The sequence below is a fragment of the Papio anubis genome, chromosome 4 (assembly GCF_008728515.1).
Source record: "Papio anubis isolate 15944 chromosome 4, Panubis1.0, whole genome shotgun sequence".
In the NCBI taxonomy this organism is placed as follows: Eukaryota; Metazoa; Chordata; class Mammalia; order Primates; family Cercopithecidae; genus Papio; species Papio anubis.
In genome coordinates, this window is record NC_044979.1 from 147,161,451 (window position 1) to 147,187,860 (window position 26,410).

The window sequence follows — 26,410 nt, forward strand, 5'->3', positions numbered from 1 at the left end:
TTCCTCCTCACGCAGAGCCTGCCCTGATGGGCCCCCCACCCCACACCACCCCAGGCCCCTCCTCCGAGTGGAGTGCTCCTCAGCACTCGGGTCCTCCCTGTGCCACCCCACCTAGAACCCTGCTCCTCGCCCCGCTCCTTCCAGAGCCGTCTCTCTGGCTACTCCGATTACCAGACCAGTTTGTGTCCCCTTCCCGAGTCTCCTGCCATCTGAAGAGCTCATTACATCTGGAATCCGAGGCCTTGCTGCCTACATTAGCAGGTTTTCATAGACTGCCACATCTCAAAAAGAGGAAGAGAGACAGGAGATTTAAAATTCTCGTCTTGCCGAAAGCAGACAGATTGACTCGAAAATGACCCAGTCAATAAAAGATGAGCTCTGGAAAGGCTTCCCTCTTCTCAAAGAGGGCTCGCCTGCCTGGGACCTGAGGTTCTGCAAGCCTCTGTGGGAAATTAATAATGCATGCGGCATGCAAAGCGGCCAGAGCCCATGCAGCCCCCACCCCCACATCTCCCAGGACCTCGCCACTGCCACCCCAGGCCTCTCTCCACGGACCTGCTGCTGGGCAAGTTCCTGGAAGGAAGCTTCCAGAAACAGATGAGGTGGCCGTGTTCTGTGGTCACATCTTGGCTCAGCTGTGATGTCGCTGTGGTGCACTGCTCCCTCTGGAGTGTTTCTGGCTCTGGGAGGTGTGTGCGCGATGGGCTCCCTGCCTGCACAGGGGCCCTGGCTGTGAGCCTGTGAGGCTGGGTCTGCCTGGAGCCAGTGGGATGAGAGGGAAGTGCTCTGAAGACCGTTCCCCCACTGGTGCAGGACAGGAAGCACAGGGTTCCGGTGGCTCTGCTGTATCGGCTGCAGGGACTGCAGCCCTGCCTGTGCCAGGAGGAGCCATGACAGGATGGGCACCCCTTGCCCTCCTTGGGCTGGCATCTCCGCACAGGGCCTGGGACCTCTACAGTGGCCACTGGTTCTCATCTCTCCTGGTGCCTGCACCTGCCTCACCTCACCCTAACAGGAGGAGTCACATCTGACCCCAACCGCTTCCTTTTACCAGAGCTTCTCAGCTCATGTTCCCGAAAAGGAGAGATTAAGTTTTCCTTTTGAGCCAAGACATGCCCCATTTGCTGTCCGTCTCTCAGATGGCCATCTTTCATCCAGTCAACGGGGCTGACCGTGCGGTTTCCACTGCTAACACACGCAGAGCTGGCTGGTTCTGGGGTCTGTACCCACACGCAGGGCCTCTGCCGCCATCTGGACCCCTGCCACCCCAGTTTTCCCCACTTTAGGGTTTCGGGTCAGGAGGAAACTATTCCGACAGCTCCCTGTGCTCCTGCAGACTTCTGCTTGGGCTCACGGCCTGCCTGCCTCCTGTCTCCACCTGTCCCGAGTGGCTCCAAAGTCCTCCACCTGCAGCTGCCGACCAATGAGCACCACCTCCTGTGCCCACACATGAGAGAGGTGGCCCTGCCCAGGTGGCCTCAGCTGGAAAGGCATGTGCGTGCACCAGAGGTGCAGACCCAGTCCAGGGGAGAGGGACAGGATGCCCCAGAGGGGCCTCATCTGGAGGTGACGCCGGACTGGGGAGGGTCGGGACGCCCCAGAGGAGCCTCATCTGGAGGTGAAGCCGGACTGGGGAGGGTCAGGACGCCTACAGAGGAGCCTCATCTGGAGGTGACTCCGGACTGGGAGGGTCGGGACGCCCCAGAGGGGCCTCATCTGGAGGTGGCACCGGACTGGGAAGTCGGGACGCCCCAGAGGGGCCTCATCTAGGAGCTGCAGAGGCAGCCAGGCCCCTTTGCCTCCCCCGGTCCGGAGATGGCTCTGGCGCCCCGGGTTGGTGGGGGTCAGCAACCCAGGACCTCGTGAGGGCTCTGGCTCTAGGGGTGGAGGGAGTGGGGAGCCCTCAGCTGACACCCTTCATGAGGGAGCCTAAGATTGACAGCTGCTATGGTGGGAGGGAGAGCAGGCCCCAGTGGCCTCTCCCCCAGGACAAAGCTGAGGCTGAGAGGGAAGCAGCTGGTTGAGGACACAGCAGAGCCGCCGGGGCTGCAATGCAGGCTGTCTGGATTCTGCGGGCAGTGGAGGGGAGGCTGACGCCAGACTGGGGACGGTCGGGACGCCCCAGAGGGGCCTCATCTGGAGGTGGCGCCGGACTGGGGAGGGTCGGGACGCCCAAGAGGGGCCTCATCTGGAAGTGATGATGAACTCAGATACTCGTGAGCTCTAGGGAGAAAGCAAATGTGGGGTGCCCAGAGGATCCCCAGTGGGGGTGGCCCAGGGAGGCATTTCTGAACTGAAGCCTAAATGACTGATGGAGGCAGTTGCTCAGCCCACAGGGCGGTGCTCAGCGTGGGCTCCAGCTTTGGCCCCGCGGCCTGGTGCCTGGCGGGTGCTTGAGGGATCCCCTCCCTCAACAGTGCTGGTGCCGCAGAGGTGGCCCTGTGCTGACATGTCGGACGGCTGCAGTGACCAGCCCTCCCTATAGTCCTGGTGCCAGGGTGGCTTATCTGCTGCTGGCCAGAGGCTGTGGAGCTGGATCCTGGCCTCCTGCAGGCATCTCCATGTCTATCCAGCAGGTGCCACATCCTCCCACATATGCAGGGTGTCTGGAGGATCACTGACACCGGTGCCAATGTCCCTCCTGCTAAGGTTCTGCTGGGCCTCTGCTGCCAAAGGACCCCATGGGGGCTGTGGAGCCTGGTGCCGGGGGGGCTGTCCCTTGGGGTTCAGCTGCTCTGTTCTCAGTGGTGGGGGAGGAGTCTTCTCCAAATATGATATCCGTGCCCGCCCGTCACCCCGGGACTCTCCCACCCTGTAATCTGGTGGGCTGTAATTGCTGGTGTCTTTTCACATCATTTTGTGCCAGGTGACAAGCTGCTTGCTGGAGTGAGTCGTTAATCACACAGAGGTGCCCTGTTTGAAAGCTGCACAGCTCACCCAGGCAGCGCCTGCCAGGCGGCGGGCCTGCGAGCGGCTCCTCCATGTGGAGTTCCAGGGCGACTGTCTCCTCGCTGGTGCAGAGTGTGCAGTTTCTGCCCAGCAGGAGAACTCATGGCTCATCATGGAGGCTGCGTCTCAAGGGCCCTCTGGCACCAGCAGAGTTGAAGCGACCATCTTCTTGGGGCAGCAGCAGGCCCTGGCTGGCAGGAGGTGGCGTCCCTTCCTCCTATTGCCAAAGCTAGTTCCTGGGAGCCGTGGTGTCAGCCAGCCACTCAGGCTGGTCTCCGGGAATTTGGATTTGGGGCTGGCAGGCAGTCCCCGAGATGAGCCGAGTGGTGTGCTACGGGCCATGCTGGGGTATGGTTCTCACGGTGTGACGTCCTGGGGCCCCGGCCAGTCCGTAGGTGCGTCCCCACCTCCTACAGTCTCTTGCAGAGCCAGCCAGGACCCGGATACAAATCCCACAGCCATAACCACAGCAGCGCCCCGTGCCCATGGCTGCTAATAAAATTGCATCAATATTTGATGTCTAATTATTAAATATTTAAAAATGTAAAACTGAAATAGTTTAGAAGTTTGCAAGACATGAATGATTCAGTCCCAGGAAGCATGGCTCAGCATTGGGCCTGGGCAGGACCGGGGCTGCCAGTGCCTGCCAGGGCCCAGAGTGCTCGCTGCAGGGACACTCGGGCGGCTCACCCAGCCCTGGACCTCGACTGGCTTCCTGTGTCCACAGTGTGCAGGGGATCCTTGGTCGTCTCTCGTCAAGGTCAGGCCTGGGCCTAATGTGGAGGCCCATGCGTCACCCACTAGTAAACCACCCCAGTGCCACGCACCTTCAGAGGCTGGTCCTGCTGCTCCCAGTCCAGGCACGTTCCCTCCTGCCTTGTGTTCCCAGTGGCACCGAGCGTCTGCGAGTCATCTCTGACCCGTCAGACCCATCTGTCCCAGAGAGAAGATACGGAGATGCCAATGCTGGCAGCCTCCAAAAGAAGCAGTCCGGCAGGACCCCCTGGGGCTGCTGCTCCTGCCAGGCACCCAGCCGCCGCCAGGGAGATGTCTAATGAGAGAGACGGGAAATAGACACTTGGGGGAGCCAGGCTGTGTCGGGGGGTCATGAGAGAAACGCGTGCTGGGGGAGTTTCATAACGTTGAGAACAGAGACACAGCTCCACCACTTCCAGGGAGTGAGAACCAGTCACTTGTAAAAGACCAGAAGTCAGAACAGCCTCAGGCTTCTCCACAGCAGCGCTGAGCGCTTGAGACCGGAGGGCGATGCCTTCAGCACTGCAGGAGAGGCCCATTGTGGGGCTCACACCTGTCATCCCAACACGGTGGGAGGCCAAGGCAGGAGGAACACTTGAGGCCCACAGGTCAACACCAGCCTGGGCAACATAGAAAGACCCTAAAGATATATATATATATTAGCCCAACGTGGTGGCGTGCTCCTGTGGTCCCAACTACTTGGGAGGCTAGGGTGGGAGGATCGCTTGAGCCCAGGAGGTCGAGGCTACAGAGAGCTACAGCCGTGCCACTGCATTCCAGCCTGGGCGACAGAGTGAAACCCTGTCTCAAAAAGACAAACACACACAACTCAAGGCGGGGTGTACACAGCCTGGAATTCTGCATCAGGCCAAATTACCCATCAGCCCTGAAGGTGAGGTGGAGGTGTCTTCAGCTGTGCGGTGTTCCAGACGATGTTCCCTGTCTCACGCCATCAGGGACCTGCTGAAGGGTGTGGTTGTGAGAGTTGGGGGGCTGCTGCAACCCCAAGCCAGGTAGCCCACAGCTCCGGCTGCAGCAGCCGGGACAGACTTGCTGGGCCTGTCATGCTGGAATCCCAACCTTTGAGCTGGGAAAGGTGCTGTGCCCAGGCTGTGCCAGGCTACATCGTTGGGACCGTATATGGGCAAACGTCCTGCCTGGCCACCCGTGTCCGCCGAGAGCCTTCATCTCACCCTTGCAGGGTGGCCCTGGCCAGACTTACTCCTGAGCTCTGGGGCCACAGGCCGCCTCCTCCTGGAGACTCTGTGCCATACCCTGGGGGTGTCGGGGCGGTCGCCCTGTCTCTCCAGGGTCAGTCCGGACCACACTCGGGTGACCTTCTGGGCGTCCTTGCGGCCCAGGCCACACTGTCCCTTCACTCCACACCTGGACTCAGGCCCACCGCTCAGATCCCGCACCGAGCACCTGTGATGTCCGTAGACGGCCGAGGGGTTGTTGACGGCACAAGGATGTGTTTTATGAGAAACATGTTACTGCCGAGAGGGTTTTCGCCTCCACTGTCTTACTGACCCGGGGGCAGGTGACGTTAGCCCCGCTCCCACCACACCCAGGGAAGAAAGGGGGCTTAGAGAGGTGAGGTGACTTGTCTATGAACACACAGGCAGCGTGTGGAGCCTGGAATCACTCCTTCCTCCTGGCCACGTGGCGGCGTCAGCAGTGGGGCCGGGCCTGCACCAAGTAGAGTTATCCTCCTGGCTTGGCCTGGGCCTCGGGGGCTGTTTTGTTTAATGGTGAAATATTAGTCCCTTTTTGTGGGTTGTTTAAAGCCTGAAAATCCCAACATTGGTTAACTGTATTTTATTCACTATTTAGGAAGAAAAATGTCTCTGCCCTGAGTCCCCAAAGGAAAATTTCAAAAGCTGCTTCCGCTTCCTAAACCAAGCGTTACTGTGGAGTCTGGGACTTGGGGTCCTCGGTGGCAGCTGTGCAGGGCCCAGACCCAGGCCAGCTCCTCACTGGGGCACCTGTCCAGGTCAGGGACAGGAGCTGGGGGACCGTGGGACAGGGGCAAGGTGGTGGCGGTGGGGAGATAGTGGGGATGGGGGCATGGCAAGGGCTGAGCAGCTGGGAGCTCCTCTGAGGCCATAGGTACCCTCACCGTCCCCTCACAGGCTGAAGCCCTGGAGGCTGCCAGCTCTCACAGTGACCCTGTCAGCCACAGCGGGGATGGAAGTGGAGGCTTGCGGGCGGAGCTGTGGCACGGCCTCTCTTGGGCCTGCCTTGATTTTAAGGGCTTTTCTTCTGAGGCCATGGGAAGGCTGTATGTTCAGAGATGAACACGGGTGTTCAGGGACAGACGCACACGTGTTCGGGAATAAACGGACGTTCAGCGGTGGGTGTATGTATCCTGTCCGCTGTATATGTGCTTGCTTGTGGTTAAGCTGACGGTGAAGCTTGCTCAGGGACGGGAGCTCAGGGCTGTAGGGGACGGCGGCTTCACTCACCTGCGTGTTCAGTATGCGCCCATCACGCACTTCCATGTTCCAGATTCTCAGGTGTGATAGTGACACACAGGCCTGGCCCAGCCCACCTGAGCTCAGAGTGCACCGCAGGGAAAGAGCCTGAGGCCCAGGCATCTGAAACAGCTCTGTGGGCGCCACAATCCACGCCCTGCAGGAAAAGAGCATGCGGAGAACAGGAGCCAGAGGCTGGCGCAATGGAGAAGCCAGGTGCAGGAGAGGCAGCTGGGGAAGGGAGCGCGGCTCAGGGCCTGGGGTGGGGCTGGGACCAAGTCAGGCCAGGGCCAGATGCAGCTGCCGCGACTGCCAGGCCAGGCACCCAGCAGGGCGTGAATACCCCAGGAGAGAGCCCTGCTCCAGCTCGAGTCTTGATGTGGGAGCGTGGAGATCTGTCTGCCTGGACAGGGACTGGATGGATTAGCAGGAGTGGTGTCAGCCCAGAGAACTAAGGCCAGCCTGGGAAGAGGATGCTTGGGGCTCAGGGACCCTGTGGAAGCAGCAGGGCTGGCGTCTCTTCCCACTGTGATGTCTTCCCACGTGGGCCGGCTACCTCAGCTGTGCAGGAGCCAGCCTCCTTGGAGCAGAGCTGCCCAGTGCCTGTGGGTGCCTGCAGGTGCTTGGTAAACAGCCAGGCCCAGGATCCTTTTTTTTTTTTTTGCACTCCAGGCTGGAGTGCAGTGGCTTGATCTCAGCTCACTGCAGCCTCTGCCTGCCAGGCTCAAGTGATTCTCCTGCCTCAGCCTCCCGAGTAGCTGGGATTACAGGTGTGCGCCACCACACCCAGCTAATTTTTGTATTTTTAGTAGAGACAGGGCTTCACAGTGTTGGCCAGGATGGTGTCGAACTCCTGACCTCAGATAATCCACCTGCTTCAGCCTCCCAAATGCTGGGATTCCAGGTGTGAGTCACCGTGCCCAGCCCCAGACTGCTCTTAAAATCATCCCAGGACACAGATGGGGGTCAGGCCGGCCTCACTCACGGGAGAGGTCCCAGAGGGAGGTCACAGAGTGCAGGCCCACAGAGCTAGGGGGCTGCTGGGTCCCCTTCCCACTGCAGGACATGCAGCAAGGCTGGAGCCTGGGGCAGGGTTCCCCTCACCCTGAGGCTCACATAGCCCGCCCAGCCTGGTTCAGCGTGGGTATAGCTCAGGCTCCGGGGAAGGGCGGAAGTGGACAGGCAGTGCCCTGGGGCTGCACTCCTGAGATCTGTTGGTACCTTGGAAAGGTTCTCTGCTTGCTGTCGTCTGCATGTGCCCCGTAACACTGGAAGGAGTGAAGAGGATGTAGAGAAAAGTACTGCGTTTTCCTTTTCCCTCCTTCTGAAAGGCCTGGGCCCTGGCATCTCTGTCCCCATCCCTGTAGGCCACAGCTGTGTGCTGGCTCTCCCTGCCCTGCCAAGGTAGAAGCAGTCTCCGTGTTTCAGGCTGTGAACCGGACCTCTTGAGATACGTGCTGTAAACGCTCCTTTATCCTGACATCCCGGCCCTCAGTGCCGTAAAGCCGCTCTTCCCCACTAGCTAACCTTTACGTAATGGAGCACAATGTATTTTTATTCTGTCCTCTTCACAGCTGCTTCCTGTGATTCCAGGAGGAGGCAGGTGTGGGGCTAAGGTGGTGAGGGAGTAGCTGTTCAGGCACCAGCGTCATGGATGCCTTTGGCCCCCTGTGACGCCCCACTGGGCCTCACCCTAGGCAGCCGCCGCCGCGTCCTCTCTGACTCCCACTTGAACACCTGCTGTTCTCCTTCCTCTCTTGCCCCTCATCGAGGCCTTGAGAACCCATCAGCACCAGGCGTGTGCCCCTGCGTCCCTGCAGGGTGGTAGCAGGTACCTCCTAGAGGTAGCAGGGGTCCCAGGGGTGTGGAGGAGGGGCCCGAGGAGGGCCGGCGTCCAGGCAGAGGGGAGCTGCTGCTTCCTAGGCAGGTGCTCCTGTTCTGTGTGGCCAGAGTTCAACATCCCCAGGCAGGGAAGGTGGGAGCCAGGGCTGTGGGTGGGCTGGGCTCAGGGCCTCCTTGCGGTTTGGCTCTAAGCCTGGGGTGACTCTGGAGGCCAGTGGGGAGGGCCTAAAAGCCTTGGTGGGGCCACCCCAGAGAGCAGGGCTGCAGAGCTGGGCTCCATCCCTGAGCACCCCTGGCACCGCAGGCCATGAGCACACAGCAGGCCGGGCTGGGCGGGGGACGGGGGCCTGGAGCGCTGCAGGCTGCACCACTGCCTCGCCTCAGCCCATGCACTGCTGTCGCAGGTCGGGCCTGAGAACAGCCTGGGCGGTGCCTCTGTGGTCCTAGGGCCAGGGTCGGGCACAGGGCTGTCGCCTCTCACCCTGGGGGTCTCGGCCACTGGCTTCTGGGGTCTCTGAGAGGAGCTTGCCCAGGATCCAGGTCCATAGAACCCTGTCCAGAGGAACCCCGGGCTCCTGGCTCACTTTGGAGGAGACCACGTGAGAGCAACCGGCAAGAAAGCAATGACATCTCCGAGACAGAAAACCCATCTTTTATTTATTTTATCCAAACTATTGTGTGAATTATTCATTCACGTTTATGTAAGCCACTGAACTACAGGGATAAAGGGGGGTCAGAACGCTGGCTTGATCTGCCCCAAGCTGAACTGACTCCGTCGAGGCAGCCTTGTCTGGAGGATGGACCCTTCCCTACCTGAACTGGAGACCAGGGTCAGGGCCCCCTCGCTTCCGAGGGTCTGTGTGGCATGGAGGACGGACCCTTCCCCTCCAGGGCCCTGGGTTTGGCTGTCAGAGGGCGAGAGAGTGACCCCAGGAGTGAATGCGGCGGTCCCCGCTGCTCCCAGCTGTATGGGTGGTGATCTTGCCTCTCAGAGGAGGCCCCACACACCACCTTCCTCACCCTGGGACCTCATGCCAACCTGCCATGGGTGGGCCATGCAGCTGGGAGCCCCGGAGCTTCCAGAGGTCTGTGAGCGGCACAGGCGGCTTTGAGGTCTATCGGAAAACAGGGCTCTTTCCTCCTCCAAGGTCAGGCTGCATTTATTACCAAAATCTAATTCTTCCCCTTTGGACGTCTGAGATCTATCAAAGGCAGCATGGGCCGTGTTAGAGTGAAATATGGCCTCTGAAACATGGTCTCTGCGTTCTTCCTTCCGCACGTGGGAACTCCTGCTACCGACAGCCCCGTCTTCGGGAGGGTCAGCCGAGGGACGCAGGGAAGAATATTGGGGTCAGAGCTGCCAATTAACCTTCAGATTTCGTCGCCTGATTCATCAAGGGCCCCGGGCTGCCTCCTGCCGGAGGGGCGGGGCTGTGGAATAACAACGCCCCCCAGGGCCGTCTTTGCCCGCGACGGAGGGAGGAGGCCAGGTCGGGGCCAGGGCCGAATCAGTGCCGAGGCTGCCATCCCACAGGTGGACGGGCGCCAGGGCCCCTCTGCTTACAGGCCCGCGGTGGTACAGGCCCCGTCTCCTCCCAGTCCCTGACATCCGGATGCCGCTAACATGGGCCCTGCACTGCTGCTCCTTCCAGAACCCATGGCAGGCGGCGCCCTTGCTCTTGCAGCCAAGCGGCGAATCTCTGTGAGCCTGAGTGTCCTCGTGTGTGGACTGGGGATTGGATCGTGTTCATAGCTGTCACAGCCAGGCGGTGAGTGCATTTGCACACGGAACGGGCTGCTTGACTGAGCTCACGCCGTCGGAGGTGCCCAGCGGCCCTGCACTCTCGGCAGTGGCCTCCAGTGCGTGATCTGGCTCATCGCCTCTGAAGGCAGCTGCCTACCTGTGTCCGTGTTGCAGACAGAGGACCTGGGAGATGGGGTGAAGGGGTAGGTTCAGGGTCACAGGTCGGGGAGGCAGAGCCGAGCTGGACCCGCGGCCCCTCCCGCATTCTCCATCTTCATCTGTAGACTTGAGGGCTTCTCGTTTGCACTTGGCTCCCCTGTCCCTGATCATCTCCAGGAAGCAACCTGGACTGCATCGTCTGCCTTAAACTGGCCCATCAGAGCCTCTTCTGGCCGCTATGCACAAACTCCCCAGCAGCCCCTCTCTCACTCGCTGTGACCTGGCCAGCAGGCACTCACACGTGTACCTTTCCTCACACTCCCCCAGAGCGGGCTGTGGGGGACCCCACCCCCATCCTGGGGCCTTCAGACTCATCTCTAACTCAGGACCAGCCTTCCCCCGAGCACTGCCTGGGGTTGGAACCCTCGTTCTCTCCAACCTTGTGGCTATGGTTGACTTTAATATCCTCTTTCTCAGCCCAGCCAGGGAGCTGACCATCCTGTGCCTGGATGCGGGTGCCTACACCAGTCCTGTGATTCAGTCCCTCGTCGTAGTGGAGGGAGGCTGGCAGCTGGCCCAGCTCCTGTGACCTGCAGGATAGGGTCCACCAGGCTCCCGGCCCCGCCTGGAGCGGTCCCAGGCCCCTGGAGGGCTCCCCAGCGCCAGCTCCAGACAGCACTGCTGGGAAGCACCCGGCCTAGAGGACGGCTCTGTGTGCGTCTAAGTGGAGCCAGTCCTAATAATTAACGGTGGGGATAAATCGAGGTTTAATTACTTGGAAGGCCTTTCGGGTGAGAGATTCATGATAATCGCTGTTATCCTCCTGATGGCTCTGCTCAGTAGTTCCTCCCCAGGCAACCGTAAACCCTGGCAGCGGGGGGCAGGGGCGCGGGACTATACCCTGAATGGTCACTTAGAGCCATGTTGGGGACAGTGGGCCTGGGGGTGCCGGCTCTCGTCTCACGAGTGACCTGGCCTCAGAGGTGGCTGGCAGGTAAAGCCCCGGGGCAATAGGATCCGGAATGTCCAGGTGGCTTCCTGCCTGCCTCCCTGTTTCTCGGTGCTGGCTCCTGCGGGGAAGGTGTCCAACTCCAGAAAGGACCCAGGCAGCAGCCTGGGAACAGATGGTCAGGATCGCTGGGTGGTGTGGCAGCCCAGGCCTTCACTTTGGGACCCACATCCTCAGCAGCAGCTACTCTTCAGATTCTCGCCTAAGTCGCTGGAGCGTTGGGGCAGGTGCGCCCCTGAATCATGCCTAATCCTGCGGCTTCCTGGCAGTGATTGGGTGGCTCCAGGTGTCATTCTGCCGGCTGAGGGCTGGTCCCTCCTGGGCTGCTCGTAGTCTGGCTCTCAGAGTTACCGTTCTTAATGCAGTAACGTTATCATCACCACCACCAGAGGATCAGCCTTTATCAGCTCACCCCTCACTCTCGTTCTCTCATGCGTGCCAGTGGAGGCTGGCTGGTGTGACACGGGGGCCTCCTGTGTCCCTGAGCAGCCGCCACTCCCGCCTGTACTCAGCCTCCTCCCTGCCCTGGCCACTCCTGGTTCCCCACCCCTCCGGCCGGGTGCTGCACTCACTGTCTCCTTCCCTCCCTTCCGCAGAGCTGAAGAAGCAGGTGGAGAGCGCCGAGCTGAAGAACCAGCGGCTCAAGGAGGTTTTCCAGACCAAGATCCAGGAGTTCCGCAAGGCCTGCTACACGCTCACCGGCTACCAGATCGACATCACCACAGAGAACCAGTACCGGCTGACTTCGCTGTACGCCGAGCACCCGGGCGACTGCCTCATCTTCAAGGTGGGTCCTGTGTGCGACTGTTCTCTGGCTGGCTGTCTCCTCCCACGGGGAGATCTGACTGTAGCCCTCGGCAAAGGAGCAGCTCTGTGAAGGGGATGGTGTGGAGGGCCAGGCGGGAAGGAGGTGCACTGGGCTGTCCTGAGGCTTCACCCCCTGAGGCTTCTCAGCCTTGGGCCAACCCTATGTGGCTTTGCAGCCCTGGACCCTCTGGGTGTGGAAGGCCCTGGGCCGCTCCCCCGACTTTCTCGGCCTCTGTCTGTCGCAAGTTGGGCTTTGTTCCATAAGGGCTGTGGCCGCAGGCGTGTGTCAGTGTGTCCAGCGGCAACAGCGCCTGGGGAGGACTGAAGTCCATGTGGGGCCGGGGCAGGGGTGCCTTCTAAGCCGCCAGGCTGCGCGGCGGGACAGCAGCCAGAGGCCAGCACAAGGTGAGGTAGACAGACTAGAAGAGGAAAGGAGAGCCGGGAGCCGGCCGCATATCCATACCCTCGTCCTGTGAGCCAGCAGGCGCTCTTCTGGTTTGCTGGTGCAGCAGGACTGGGTCCACCATTGTGGACATGAAGAGTCCTTGGGTGAGCAGGGTCTGGTAGCAGAAATCGGGGTGTTACATGTTGACCCTCAGGGTGGCGGTGGCCCCACGTGGACCTCCAGCAGCTGGAAACCCAGGGTGACAACGGCTTGTTCATCACTGCCCCAGTGAGCTAACCTCCTGTTTGTGAAGATGGTGCCGTCGGCCTGGCGTGGCATTGTGGCCCCGGTGAGGCCTCACGGCCCCGTCTTGGCATGTGGCTGCTTCAGGAAGGTTGGAGGGGGCGGTGGCTGTGGGAGATCAGGACAGGCGGAGACGGGCCCCACCTGGGACTGCTATGGTCTGGAATGGGCGTCTAAACCGCCCGCAGTCTGCAGCCTCTGCGCATCTTTATAGAACCGAAAACCAACTTTGATTTGTACAAAAGCTGTACCCAGTGCGGCCTACGTGTGTCCGCCAGCCTCTCCCAGCAGCGAGCCGCTGCCTGTCTGATTCAGCCTTAGCCCGGCGGTTCCTCCTCCTCCTGCACAACCCGCCTATCTTCACAGCCTGCGCTGCTCTGGGGCCCTGCGCCGGGCTTGCTCTGCGCTCCTTCTGGATTTCCCGCTTCTCAGATCACATTCATCCATTTCTACACACGTGAAAGTCTCAAACCTTTGAATAATAAAAACACACCAAGTCTTTAAATAAGCTATCAGAAATGTACTTCTTCGCTTTTGTATAATTCTGTATACTTTGAATAATTCACAGAGGTGTTTAATGCATTATAGAAATTCCATGGGTTTTGAAAACGATTAGTATTAATAAAGGCGTATCACGAACCGTCATCACTTAACACATCACTTGTTACATCAACATTTACAAATTAAGAGGCGGCATTTCCCCGGATCCCTGCATGTGCTGTAGTTGAAGCAATGATCTTAGGAGGACCAACTCCAGTGGAACCTTGGAGCGCCCTCCACAATGTTTTCTATTTAGAGTGTCGAAAATTCCAAAGAGGGACGCAAGCCAGTCGTCATCCTCCCGCGAAAGGCAGCCGCCGTCCCGCTTTGCTGTTTCCTTTTGGTGTTCTATACATAGGCACGTATGTAGGCATGTTCATTTACACCTGGGAACTCAGGATCCTGGGGTTCCATTATGTGTGCTCCTGTGTTACTTTTAAAAAACCCCATTAGCAAGTAGTTCCTTGGCCCCTGTCAGCCCCGTGTGGGCTTCTGAAGCACACCCCTGCCTGGTGTCCTCAGGTTTGCTGGACACCAGGTCCATCCCCGTCATACCCTCGAGCACGGGCCCTGCCGCTCTCCCTGCTCGAGCCAGCATCTCAGCTCCCTCGGCCCTCATCCCGCCCCCCGGACCCCGGCCATGGCAGGATGTTGAGAGCAGAAGGCTTGGGCCGGCCTCAGCTTGCCAGTGGCCAGACCTTTAGCCCCCATAGCCTGGGCGGGACCTTCAGCCCCCGTGGCCTGTACGGGAACCCCTGCCCTCCTCCCTGCCTTGGAGCCCTCTTAGCCCCCAGGCTCCTGAGGTCAGGGAGAGGCAGGAAGGGGGCCCCGGGAGGAGGCAGGCAGGCAGCAGAGAGCCCAGGAGCTGGCCAGCTCGCTGTAGGCCTGAAGGACACACAGCGTACAGGAGGCCTGGCTTGCCCTGAGGAGCTGCGGCTCCTTCAGGGATCTGGCCTGGCCCCTGCAGCTCTTGCCAGGTGTCCCGCGTCCCTTCCTAGACCCTTGTGATCTGGAGCCTTGGCGCCCTCCCAGGCCACCCCCTCACTGCCCATCCTACAGCCCTTGCTGTCCCTTCTTTCCAGTGGCAGGCCTGGCCTGACCTGACTTTCTGGACCACAGCCTGTCCTGGCCCAAGGCCTGTGTGAATATGTCTTTGCAGGCCCTGTGAGGGCTGGCTGTGCTGGGTCAGGAGGCACGGAGCTGAGGCAGCCGCCTCCGGAAGGACAGACGGGCCACTGGCCCAGCACTCCACCAGCAAGGCCTGGTGCCCACAGTGGCCCTGCTCCCCACCCTCCTGGCTGCCCACCATGCCTGCTCTGGGCCCTGTCCCGGGGGCTCGCATGGGTGGACAGTGTCAGGGAATGAGGTTGCTTTCAGCTGACCCACTTTCCCCGTGTATGACATGCACTGTGTTTTCATGCTTGAAGCTCACAAGATCGGGGAGATTAAGAAAAGGATGGAAGGGCTTTACAAGTTAGTATTTGCAGGCAGGGCTGAGAGCTCTGGGGTGGGCCTGGCAGGGGGATCTCTGGGCAACCCAGGCAGGGGGCTGACTGAGGTGAGCGTGTGGGCTGGTGCCCAAGCACAGCTGTTGCCAGCGGGGTGCCGGCTGGGCCTCTGCCTCGTCTGTAAAGCAGGCACAGTTATGTCTCACCCGCAGGAGTAAGTGGGGCCATGTTCCTGGCACACTGTCATGGTTGCCGAGACCCCACCTTGGTCCATCATTTTCATTTCTGAGCAGTGAAGTCCCCGCAGGCAGAAGCTGCCAACTTGTGCCTGCGTTTCTCCCTGGAACCCCAGCACCAAGGCCCACCGGCTCCGTCCTCTTCACCTGGGCCCAGCTCGCTTGTAGATGCCTTCTCCAGGAAGCCCTCCTGGGTTCCTCAGACATGGGACCCCTTCTTCTGCTGGCTCCCCTCTTAGAACATCTGCCACCTTGTGCTTTTCCTGACAGGCAACTCTGCCAGAAGTTTTATTCTGTTGGGTTACTTGTCCCTTGAGGGTCCCCGGGGGACCTAAGCATGCCCCTCCTGTGTTTCTCCCCCACTGCTAGGTGCCTGGTTTTTAAAGATGCTTCTTGCTCCATTTCTCTCCCAGGCTTCCTTTCATAGCCTCTTTCCCCTGGCCTCACCCAACCCCCACCCTCTCCTCCTGCTCTTCCTCCTCCCTCTCCACTCCTCCTCCCACTCCAGACTCTGTCCTGCCCAGCCCACGTGCCCTGCTGGCAGCTGTGCCCAGCACCCCACTCGCCCCCTCCCCTCTTTGGAGAGCTGGGGCCTCCCAGACCTTCCTGCGCCCCATCTGATTGACGTGGAGGGATCTCCTGCTGGAAGGATCTGGGCCTCTAGAGCATGTTCATAAGGGCTGACACTGGGCACACAGCCTCACCTCCCCGAGTCTCAGTCTCCTCACCTGTTGAATGGAAGTAACTGCGGCTCACTTCAGAGGCTGTAGGAGGCGAGTCTCATAAGTGTCACCTGTAGAGCGGTCATGTTGCACCGGGATCCCTGTTGGCTGGTTCAGCTCCAGCCCACGGTGCACCCGTGCTTCTCACAGAGCTGTGATCCTGCAACCCTGCCTGCCATCCCCAGAGCCACAGGATAGCTCTGCTGGCCCTCGCTCGGCGTCCTGGTCCCTGCAGACCCTCTGGACGACCTGCAACGCTCGAGCTTTCAAAGACTCCCTGTGAGCCTACTTCCGGAGTCCTCTGAGCTGCCCTTCACTGGGTGAGGCCGTCGGCCTCCTGAGAAATCCTCCCCCTTGGGTGCCAAGAGCTGCCGAGTCCTCTGGCAGGAGCTCTGACCACGAGACCAGCGTCGGTCCTGCCCCATCCACCTGTCATTCCTGCCTCCTTTGTACCCAGGACACCAAGCTTGGTGACAGGAGAGGCACTCGTGCTGTTCACGGCTGCCCCACGCCCCCAGCTCAGGGCCTGGCTTATGGAGAGGGCGCTCTAGGGCTCTGCCAGATAGACAGAAAAACAGGTTTCAGGGGGGAAAAAGGGAAGAGATAAACAGCGAACAGACAGCAGCCAACCTGTAGGGCCAGGGCTCATGTGGGCACCTCTGCCTGCAGATGGTCACTGACTCATCGGGGCCATGCAGGGGTAGCCCTGGTCTCCACTGTCCAGAGGAGAGAGAAGAGACACTCTGGAGTCACCTTGTCCTGGCCAGCTCCTGACCCTGGTGTGCAGCCTTGGCGAGGCCACTGCGCTCCCGTGAGACTCAGTTTCCCCGTCTCATGAGGAACGTGCTCTAGATGCTCCCTGGGGGCCCTGACCCTGGCCTCCTGGCTTCAGAAAGGCACCCCCAGGGCACTGAGCATCACGAGGTGCACCCAGAAGGGTCTGCCCCGAGCTGCCCAGGATGGTCTGCCCCGAGCTGCCCTCCTGAGATAGGGCCACGGAGGGCAGAGGCCAGTGTGGGAGGGCAGGGAGAGCAGGGAGATAGGCCCCCCTGCCCCACCCTACCCCACCTGGGGGCAGGCATACGTGGCTTCTATGTTCCTGAGAGATCTTGCCAAACCCCAGCCTCCTGGCCACGTCATTCATTTTATCTGATTTTCCCCCAAATGATTCTTCAGGCAGAAAGGGGGCTGCAGATGGAGTTAGAAATAGCCAAGCCTGTTTCCAGTCGAGCGGGTTCCACAGATGTGTGCTGGGATAATTGAGGGTTTGCCACACCGTCCCCCGCCGCTTCGCCGAGGAGAATAGGGCTTCCCGTCCCAGCCAGGACCAAGCCTCTTGTTGCCGCGTGGGTGGAGGGAGCTGCCTGCCCGGGCTGCCGTTTTGGGGAAAGGCAGGCAAATCTCAGCTCCAGCTCTTACCAGCGGGAACCTGCTGCCTCTGCTCCTCTCCCTCCTGAGAGGAGACAGAGATTCCAGAGTCCCTAGAACGTTCTGGGAAGGCCATACCCTGCCTGGGCCTGGAGGGAGGGAGGCTCAGCTCCTGGTCCCTCCATCCTGGCTGCACTCCTCCCAGTGGTTCTCACGGAATTCTCCTCACCTCCCTTTTCCCCTCTTCTCAAGACCCAGGGAAGGAAGCCTCCTGTTACGAGAGTGAGAAAATTGATGGTAAGAAGTGGATTGACCAGGCCAGGGGCACAGAGCAAATGCAGTTTGGGGCAAAACCGTGAACTTCTGGGGTCCAGGAGACACACTGGTTCCAGCAGGCTCCTCGTTCCTTGCTGCCTGGGGCCTTCCCCAGCTCAGAGGCCTGCAGGGTGGGCGTCAGGGCCAGAGGCGTGGATGGCACAGATTGCAGAACTGTGCAAACCCAGCACCACCACCGTGTGTGACTTCACCGTTGAGCACAGCAGGTCTGTGGCGATGTCGACCTGCTGGGTATGTTGTATGGATGAGGGGGAAAGGTACACAGGTCCAGCCTCCCCGCTTCGAAAACCTGAAATTGGAAATGTTCCAAAATCCACAGCTTTTTGATTGTGGATCTGTCGCTCAAAGGAAATGCTTAATGGAGCGTTTCCGATACCAGATTTTCAGATTAGGGATGAATATTTGCATGAGATGCTTACTCAGCCAGTAGGCACGTAATATAGATATTCTAACAGCCGGAAAAACCGGGGGTCCCAGACACTTGGTCCCAAGCATTTCCAGTAGGGGATACTCAGCACTCACCTGTGTGTGTACGTGTAAGTCTAATACAGTTTCACTTCGCTGGATGACAGGGACGCACGCTGAGGAATGTGCTGTTGGGCAGTGTTGTCTCTGCGGGAACTTCCTAGAGTGACTTACACAAGCCTGGGCTGTGCAGCCTCCTGCACCCCTGGGCCGCACGTCCTCTCGTACCCCTGGGCTGTACGGCCTAGCGTGCTGCTGCCAAGCTGCAAAAGTGTGCAGCTCACGACCGTGCTGAATGCAGTAGGCCGCCGTGGCACAGTGCTAAGCATCTGCGTGTCTACACGTGTCTAAATATGGAAAAGGTGCTGTAGACATGACGTATGAAGGGTGGAAGGTGGTGCACCTGCATCGGGCGCTCACTGTGAACGGAGCTCACAGGGCTGGCAGGTGCTCTGGGCGAGCCGGTGAATGGTGGTGAGTGAGTATGAAGGCCTCGGACATTACTGTGCACAACTGGAGACTTTATAAACGCTGTACCACTTAGGCTACACTCAGTTCTTAAAAATGTTTTTCTTTCTTCAATGATAAATGAATGGCTGGGCACAGTGGCCCATGCCTGTAATCCTAGCATTTGGGGAGGCTGAAGTGGGGGGATCTCTTGAGCCCAGGAGTTCAAGACCAGCCTTGGCAACATAGCAAGACCCCATGTCTACAAAATATTTAAAACTTAGCCAGGCGTGGTGGCGCCTGCCGATAGTCCTAGCTACTTCAGAGGCTGAGGCGGGGAATTGCTTGAGCCCCAGGAGTTAGAGGCTGCGGTGAACTATGATCGCACCACCGCACTCTAGCCTGGGTGACAGAGTGAGATCCCATCTCTAATAATAATAATAATAATAATAATAAAGTTTGCTGTAACTTTTTGAGTTTACAAACTTTTAAATTGTATGTATGTATGTATGTATGTATGTATGTATGTATGTATGTAGAGATGGAGGCTAGCATGCTCTGTCACCAGGCTGGAGTGCCGTTGCATGATCTCGGCTCACTGCAACTTCTGCTTCGTGAGTTCAAGCGATTCTCCTGCCTCAGCCCCCCGAGTATCTGGGATTACAGGCATGTGCCACCACACCTAGCTAATTTTTTTGTACTTTTAGTAGATACAAGGTTTCACCATGTTGGCCAGGATGGTCTCAATCTCCTGACCTCGTGATCCTCCTGCCTCGGCCTCCCAAAGTACTGGGATTACAGGCCTGAGCCACCGTGCCCAGCCTTTAAAAAATGTTTTTGTGTAACGCTTAGCTTAGAGCACAAGCACGGTGTACAGCTATAGAAAAATGTTTTTGTACAGCAGCCTTCCTGGGAAGCAGAAATAGCCCCGCGCCCCTCATCTTTGTGCCGGCCCGGGATGGTGCTTCTGTGCACCCTTCTTTCCCCCTGCTCATCGTTGCTGTGCCTGCCAGACCTCGGCTGGGGGAGGTTAGAAGGTGGGGTAGGGGGGAGGTGGCGCAGAGCCCGCTGCTGGCGTCTGCTTATCCCGCCAGGGTCCCGCACAGGGCCCGCTGCTGGCATCTGCTTATCCCGTCGGGGTCCCGCACAGAGCCCGCTGCTGGCATCTGCTTATCCCGTGGGGTGCTGAAACCCGCTGCTGGCATCTGCTTATCCCGCCGGGGTCCCGCACAGAGCCGCTGCTGGCATCTGCTTATCCCGTCGGGGTCCCGCACAGAGCCCGCTGCTGGCATCTGCTTATCCCGTCGGGGTCCCGCTGGAGCCGCTGCTGTATCTGCTTATCCCACGAGTCCCGCTGGAAACCCGCTGCTGGTGTCTGTCTGATCCCGCCGGGGTCCCACATTCTCACTGTTGCATGGACTGCAGAACTCCCAGACAGGAAGGCTGTGCACTTCCCCAAGAAAAATGAGAACGTGGGCGTCCGGCAGGGTCCAGACTCCTCTATGGCTGCAGGTTGGCCCTGGGAAATGACTTCTGGTCTCAGCTCCCCAAGTACAAAGTGGGGCCTGTGAGCCCACTTCTCAGGTGCTGAGCGATGGCGAGCTGATAAAACAGCACAGGTGGCCTCAGTGTTTCAGGGTTCCCTCCTTCCTCGTGTCTCCCTCCTCCTGTCCCCCACACACCTGCAGTGGCCAGCACAGCACTGGGCCTCCGTGGAAACTGGTGGGATAGGCTTGCCTGGTGTCTTTGCCCGTTACGTTGCTATAAAGGAATATCTGAGGCTGGGTGGTTTCTAGAAAAAAGGAGTGTATTTGGCTGACAATTCTGGTGGCTGCAAAGTTCAAAAGTGTGTGTACATCTGGTGAGGGTCTCAGGCTGCGTCCATTCATGGCAGGAGAGGAAGAGGAACTGCCCACGTGGGCAGAGATCCCATGGCAGGAGGCCGAGGGGGTGGGGTGCCAGGCTCCTTCTAACCAGCTCTCATGGGAACAAAGAGACCTCACTAGTTCCCTCAAAGGCAGTACCAGGCTGTGGGTGAGGCCTGTTACCCCATGACCCAGACACCTCCTCCCTGTAGGCCACACCTCCAACACTGGGGATCCCATTTCAATATGAGACTTGTCAGGAACAAACCAACAGTACCCACACCACAGTCATTGGTCCAGAGTGAGACCCTCCCAGTCGAGGCCCACTGTGCCACACCGAACGGTGTGTGTGGTCCAAGGTGAGACCACTCGGGGGATCAGGAGCGACCATACCCACACCAGACAGAAGCGGCGTGGTCAGGGTAAGACCCTCCCAGGGATCGAGCCCACCATACCCACACCTGGCCCAGCGTGGTCAGGGGCCGAGACCCTCTCAGGGATCCGAGCCCGACCATACCCACACCAGACAGGCGTGGTCCAGGGTAAGACCCTCCCAGGGGATCCGAGCCCTGTACCCACACCAGACAGAGTGTGTGGTCCCGGGGGTGAGACCCTCCTGGGATCCGAGCCCACCATGTACCCACACCACAGCTGGCGTGGTCCAGAAGACCCTCTCAGGGGATCGAGCCGACCATATCCACACCAGACAGAGTCGTGGTCCAGGCGAGACCCTCCGGGGATCTGAGCCCACCATACCCACACCAGGCAGTGTGTGTGGTCAGGGTAAGACCCTCCCGGGATCCGAGCCCACCATACCCACACCACAGTCGTGGTCAGGGGCAAGACTCTCCCAGGGATCGAGGCCCACCATACCCACACACCACAGTGCGTGGTCCAGGGTAAAGACTCTCCCGGGGATCCGAGCCCACCATACCCACACCAGACAGAGTGTGGTCCAGGGGTGAGACCCTCCCAGGGATCCGAGCCCACCATACCCACACCACAGCGCGTGGTCCAGGGGCGAGACCCTCCCGGGGATCCGAGCCCACCATACCCACACCAGACAGAGTGTGTGGTCCAGGGGTGAGACCCTCCCAGGGATCCGAGCCCACCATACCCACACCAGACAGAGCACGTGGTCCAGGGGTGAGACCCTCCCGGGGATACATGCCCCTCCCAGGAGACGATTCTCCATTCCTACCGTAGAGAGGGGCCAGGAAGGCCCGGGTCCTGTGTGTCTTGAGAGTGGAGGCAGCTCCACCTCCCAGCTGCCTTCACAACCCTGGGGATGGGCGGCCTTCAGGACATCGCCAGCCTAGGGCGCAGAGCCCAGCTATTGCTGTGGCCCCTGACGAGCTGTGGCAGCAGACCCCCCAGCTCTGAGCTTTGGAGTCTCGTGGGTGGCTGGGCCTCTGCCTGGGTGGGGTGAGGGGAAGGAATTAGCTGGACCTGGAGCCACCGTGCTGGCTCGGAAGGTGAGGAAGGGCTGAGCCACAAACATGGCAGGCTCAGCTGACAGCAGCAGACGTCCTGCCAGCACCTGGAGCCTGCAGGGGGCACACAACCCAGGCCCTGTGTGAGTCAGCCCAGGGGGAAGGTGCGTGTCGCTCCAAGGGCCTGGCTGGGTGAGCCTGCGGAGGCTGCGTGGCTGAGCCTGTGACTTCCGTGAAGCGTCTCCTTGCGTTGCAGGGAACATCAGAGATGGTGCAGGGGCAACTCCACCTGGGGAGAGCATTGTCGGAACCACCCATCCAGGCTTGGCCCTGACCAGGCTCAGGATGTGTGGCCGGGCTGCTGTGGAGCCCCTGGGCTGAGCCTGGCCTGGGGTCCAGAGCGGGCAGAGTCCTCCTGAGGGACCCTAGCAGTACAGAGGCCAGGAAAATGGTGAGAGTGGCCGTGAGGATGCCACCTTTTCTGGGCACACCAACCACGCCATCCCCCAGCCTCTCCAGCATCTGCAGCCTTGCACAAGTATTTGCTGAATGGAAGTGGTCTTTGGCGGTGTCGCTGCTGGTCAGCCCCCATCAGGGGGTGGGAGGGACGGGATCCAGGCCAGAGCTGCCTTGGTGTGGTTGTCACCTGCCTCTGCCAGCCCCAGGACCTGGACACATGGCTTCACCTCCTCAAGCCTTATCTTCCTTTATGTGGGCCTGGATCATTGCATTTGCCTGAGGGTCGTGGTGACAGTGCCCTAGACCAGTACGTCTGCAAGTGCCAGGCACGCTGGGGACCCTGTATGCCTGCCACGTGGCCCTGAGTGGATCGCAGCCACTATCTGCCAACTTCAGGCCACAAGGAGCTGCAGCGAGCACATTACAGAAGCTTTCGGGGCTCATCAGTGAGAACTGCAGGGTGGTTGCGGGAGGAGCAGGTCAACCTCTCCTGTCCTAGGCCCGAACCTCGCACTGGCCTCACGCACGATACCACTGACACATGGACACAAACACAGGCCCACGCATGCACAGCCACCCACATGCATGCATGCTCACACACGTATGTACAGGCAGCTATGCACCACATACCTGCACACACATGCACAGCCACCCATACACATGCATGCTCACACACATGCGCAGGCAGCCACACACCACACACATGCGTGCACACACACATGCACAGCCACCCACATGCACGCATGTTCACACACACGCACAGGCAGCCACACACCACACACATGCATGCTCACACATGCACGCATGCACAGCCACTCACATGCATACATGCTCACACATGCACAGCCACATACATGCACACGTGCACACACATGCTCATGGTTGGCCTCTGTCTCTCCCGGGCATCCCACGTGACACCTGCTTCCATGATCTGGATCCAGGGGCAGGGAGAGAAACTGAGTCGGGCAGTGTGGGCCCAGCCAGAGTCCCCCCAGCCCAAGTGAGTGTTTCAAGGGCTGTGAAGACACAGTATGCAACCTGCCATGTTAGAAAAGAGAGATGTGGCGTCTCCTTCCTGTCCTCCCCACCTCTGCTATGCGATCACTGACAGCCCTGAAGCCTTCTCACCAGGGACCTGTGGGGCAGGACTGTGTGAGACAAACAGCTCCCGGCACCATCTTCTGGAGTCTGGCTCCACACCCCAGCTGGCCCCAGGGAGCTGCTGGCCTGGGCCAGGAAGGGTGCAGGACCAGGGCCACAGACCTGTGTGTACTCCTCAGCTGCTGCCCCAGCCCTGCAGCAGGTCTCTGCCTGTTTGCACACAGTGCCGTGTGCCCGGCCATGGCTGGCACCAGCAGAGCAGGGCCTACCCAGGGTTACCCAGGTCCCAGGCCCAGGTCCAGACCCTTCTTCCCACCAGGCTGGCCCAGAGTTCTGCTGACCCCTGCTGCCCTGGAAGTGTTGAGAGCAAAGAACCCGCACACGCCCACACGCCTGTTTGCAGACACAGTGTGGTGTGCAAGCCCCAGGCGGGCCCTCTCCCACCTGTGCCACCGTGCTCTCCCACTCAGCTGCCCATTCTTGTCACCGAGCCCGTGCAGAGGTGTCGATTCGTGAATCGAGGACCTGCTGTCCAGCTGGGGCGTGCTGACACAGACTGAGATTTGCGCAGGATTTATCCTGCTCAGATGAAGCATCCGCTTTGCTGCCCGTGGGTGTAGACGTGACCTTGGTAGCTGCCCTGTTTCCTTCTGAAACAGGCTTGTGAATAAGCAGGCACATCTGGCAGCCCCCCATCTCCCGTGCACTGATCTTGCACAGATCAGGACTCAGGACTCCAGGCTCTGGGAGGGGCACTTACCCCCAGAGGACAAACCTCTTAGACAGTGACTAGCCCTATGCCGTTCCAGGCCCAGAGCTTGCCGCCGGGTGCCCAGAAGTGAACCTGGCCCTCACAGCACTCCTGGGCTGACAGGAAGGTAAACATGCCCACGGGTCTCTGCAGGTCACTGGGATGAGGCTGCCCTGATCTGGGATGAGGGCTGGTGAGGGCCCAGGTGGGGCAATCCTGGGGTGGAGGCAGTAGGACCTCATGGAGGAAGAGGAGGCACTGCTGCTGCTGGGAGCATAGAATGGGAAGCCAGGCATGTGGCCCCCAGGTCTGGGGCCAGAGATGCCGGGCGGGGGTTCCTGCTGGGGTATCTGCCTGCCCTGTTCCATCTTCCTCATTCCTCTGCTGAGGAGTGGGCCCACCCGATCCAGGAGCCAGGCTGGAGGGAGAGAGACAGGACTGGAAGGGCCGAGACAGGGAGAGGCTCTGGGTGCTGGGCTGCCGAACCCTCGGGGATCTGCCCCCGCTGCACAGAGCAGCAGCCAGAGCTGCGGGGGGGTCAGGTGAGTGGGCACCTTCGGGTTGTCATGGCAACAGCTCTTAGCCATCGGTGGATAGAATTAGGGGGTTGAAGGCCGGGCATTCGGGAGCCCGTACCCTGCAGGGCCGCTTAGGAAGCAGGAGCTACAGTGGCCCACGGTGGGACAGCTCCGCATATCACACACTGACCTGGAATTTGCCCTCCCGACCGCACCCCTGTGGCCCCCACACCCCTGCAGCCCAGACCCCTGGACTTCTCTCCTGTCTGAGTTTACTGGCCTCCACCTGATGCTCACTGCTGTGCGTTTGAGCTTCAAAGCCCTCATTAAGCCCTCTCCATCTTTCTCCAGGCAGAGCTGGGACACAGGTTTTTGGGGATAGACTGAGAAAAAAGGACCTGAGAGAGGGATACTATGGTGTGGGCAGAGGGCACGTGAGAGGCAGCCCTTCGTGGAGCTCTGGGCAGGGAGTGGTTCCTGAGACTCGTTCCTTGAAAGTAGTGTTTGTGTGTGGGGACGTCCGTGCAGGGACCTGGAGCCATCTCTGAAGCTGGAGCGGCGAGGTCCTTTCTCTTCCCCCGTCCTGCTGTGACTCCACCACGTGGCCTCTGCTCCTGGGCCCCTGCCTTGGGTCCAGTAGTGATGACTAAGTACTCAGGTTGTTGAGGTGTGCTCACCATGCACATATATGGGTTTTGACCAACACAGGTAATTTCATGCACAGTGATCCCCAATTCTAAAGCTGAGATGGCCTCTGCCTGTTCCCAGAGGGTGACATGAGGGGTGCACTCCACCACACTGTCCCAGAGCAGCTGCTCCACACTGCAGATTGCCCGCTGCCCCCTTGCCCCATGGCCTGCCCCGCCTGTGTCTGAGGGTGCTGTCCCCTCCCTGCTGTGGCTTAGGCTGCCTCCAGGCCTCTGACCTGTGGAACACCAGACAGGAGGCCTGGGCTGGGGGCCCCAGGGTGCAGGTGTGGTCTGCTCCACACAGTCCTCCCACGTCAGACCAGGGGTCCTCCTCCACCCACTCCAGACAACTCCCCTGCTGCCCAGCCCCTCTCAGGCTGTCTCACCAGGCCACTCTCGGTCGTCTCTTAGGCCTGGTGACATTTTGGAATGGAAATGAAGTTCGGCAGTGATTGGGCTGAGAAGCAGGAAGATGCAATGGGAGTTCGGGCCGAGGGAAGGTCAGCAGGACGGTCTCAGGGCCTCCACGCGGTGGGGAATCCCAGCTAGGCCCCTGTCACAACGTTGCTCCTTGAGAGCATCGAGGCCTGGGACTCAGCTGGGGGCTTCCCAAGCCAGAGGCAGGGGAGCTGGTGGGTGCCCGGACATGTGGGTGGGTGGCTAGGGGTGTACCGGTGGATGACTAGGGGTCCATGGGTGGGTGGCCAGGGACGTGCTCTTGGGCGCCCAGGTGTGAGGGTGGGTGGCCATGTCTCTTCGGCCAGGGCAGCTGCGAGCAGGGCTGTGCCACCAAACACCATGCATGCCTCAGCTGCCTCCCTCCTGGCTACTGGCCCTGCCCCAAGTGGAGACTGGCCCAGGGGCCAACCTTGGCTTTCAGTCCCAGTGCTGCCTCCTGTTGGCCACATGCTCTCGAATGAGCTGCTCGCCCTGGTGTGGTTGTGAGGATCGAGCAGTCAGATGCAGGGGAGTCCCTGTGCACCACGGGGCCTGCGTCTCCTCCTCCAGGCTTCCTTCTGCTGCACGTGGTTCTCCTAGCCCGGGTATCCAGGAGGCTCCCCGGCCTAACCATGTGTCAGGGCCTGCCTGCAGGTCAGATTCAGCTTCACTCAAGGCTCTTGCCTCCGGTTGAGTCCTGGAACTCAGAGCTGGGAGTTGGTATCTGGTTTGAAGCTGTCTGGGTAATGGAGACACCTGGTGGCTTCCTTTTAATATGGCCTGGGGCATGCAGACTGCCGTCTGAGCCTGGACCCGCACCCTCTGCCTCGACCTCCATGAAATCAGGCCTTGGGCCTCATGACCCAGGCCACAGCACCCTCTCTGCTGCCCTGGGCAAGGCAGAAGTGTTTTGTGTGGATTGTGTCTGAGGAGGTTGGAGATATCAGAGGTCAGGGAGCTGTCCGTCCCCTGGTGCTGAAGCTGAAGTTGAAGTCAGAGCGAGGGTCTCCAGGATACTGGAGCTTGGCCTTCAGGCAGCAGCCAGTGGGGAGCTGGGCTGATTCCCATGGAAATGGGCATCCTGCTGGCGTGGGCAGCCCTCCCCATGACTCATGGCCCCAGGCATTCAGAAAAGACTGCTGCCTCTGAAAAGGAAGCTCATACCC

At 59.9% G+C, this 26,410-nt stretch overlaps 1 protein-coding gene across 21 annotated transcripts in view; it reads left to right on the top strand.

Annotated features, from left to right (window-relative positions):
- MAD1L1 (mitotic arrest deficient 1 like 1) overlaps positions 1-26,410 on the top strand; it is a 414,177-nt gene that overhangs the window by 318,615 nt on the left and 69,152 nt on the right. For 20 of the 21 annotated variants that reach the window (XM_003895654.5, XM_017956539.3, XM_017956540.3 and 17 more), the window contains one exon: positions 11,530-11,720. In XM_003895654.5, coding sequence (XP_003895703.1) covers positions 11,530-11,720 — 191 coding nt within the window. Of the gene's footprint in view, positions 1-11,529; positions 11,721-12,339; positions 12,934-26,410 lie in introns of those variants that run through there. The other variant, XM_021935596.2, reaches the window with a different exon arrangement.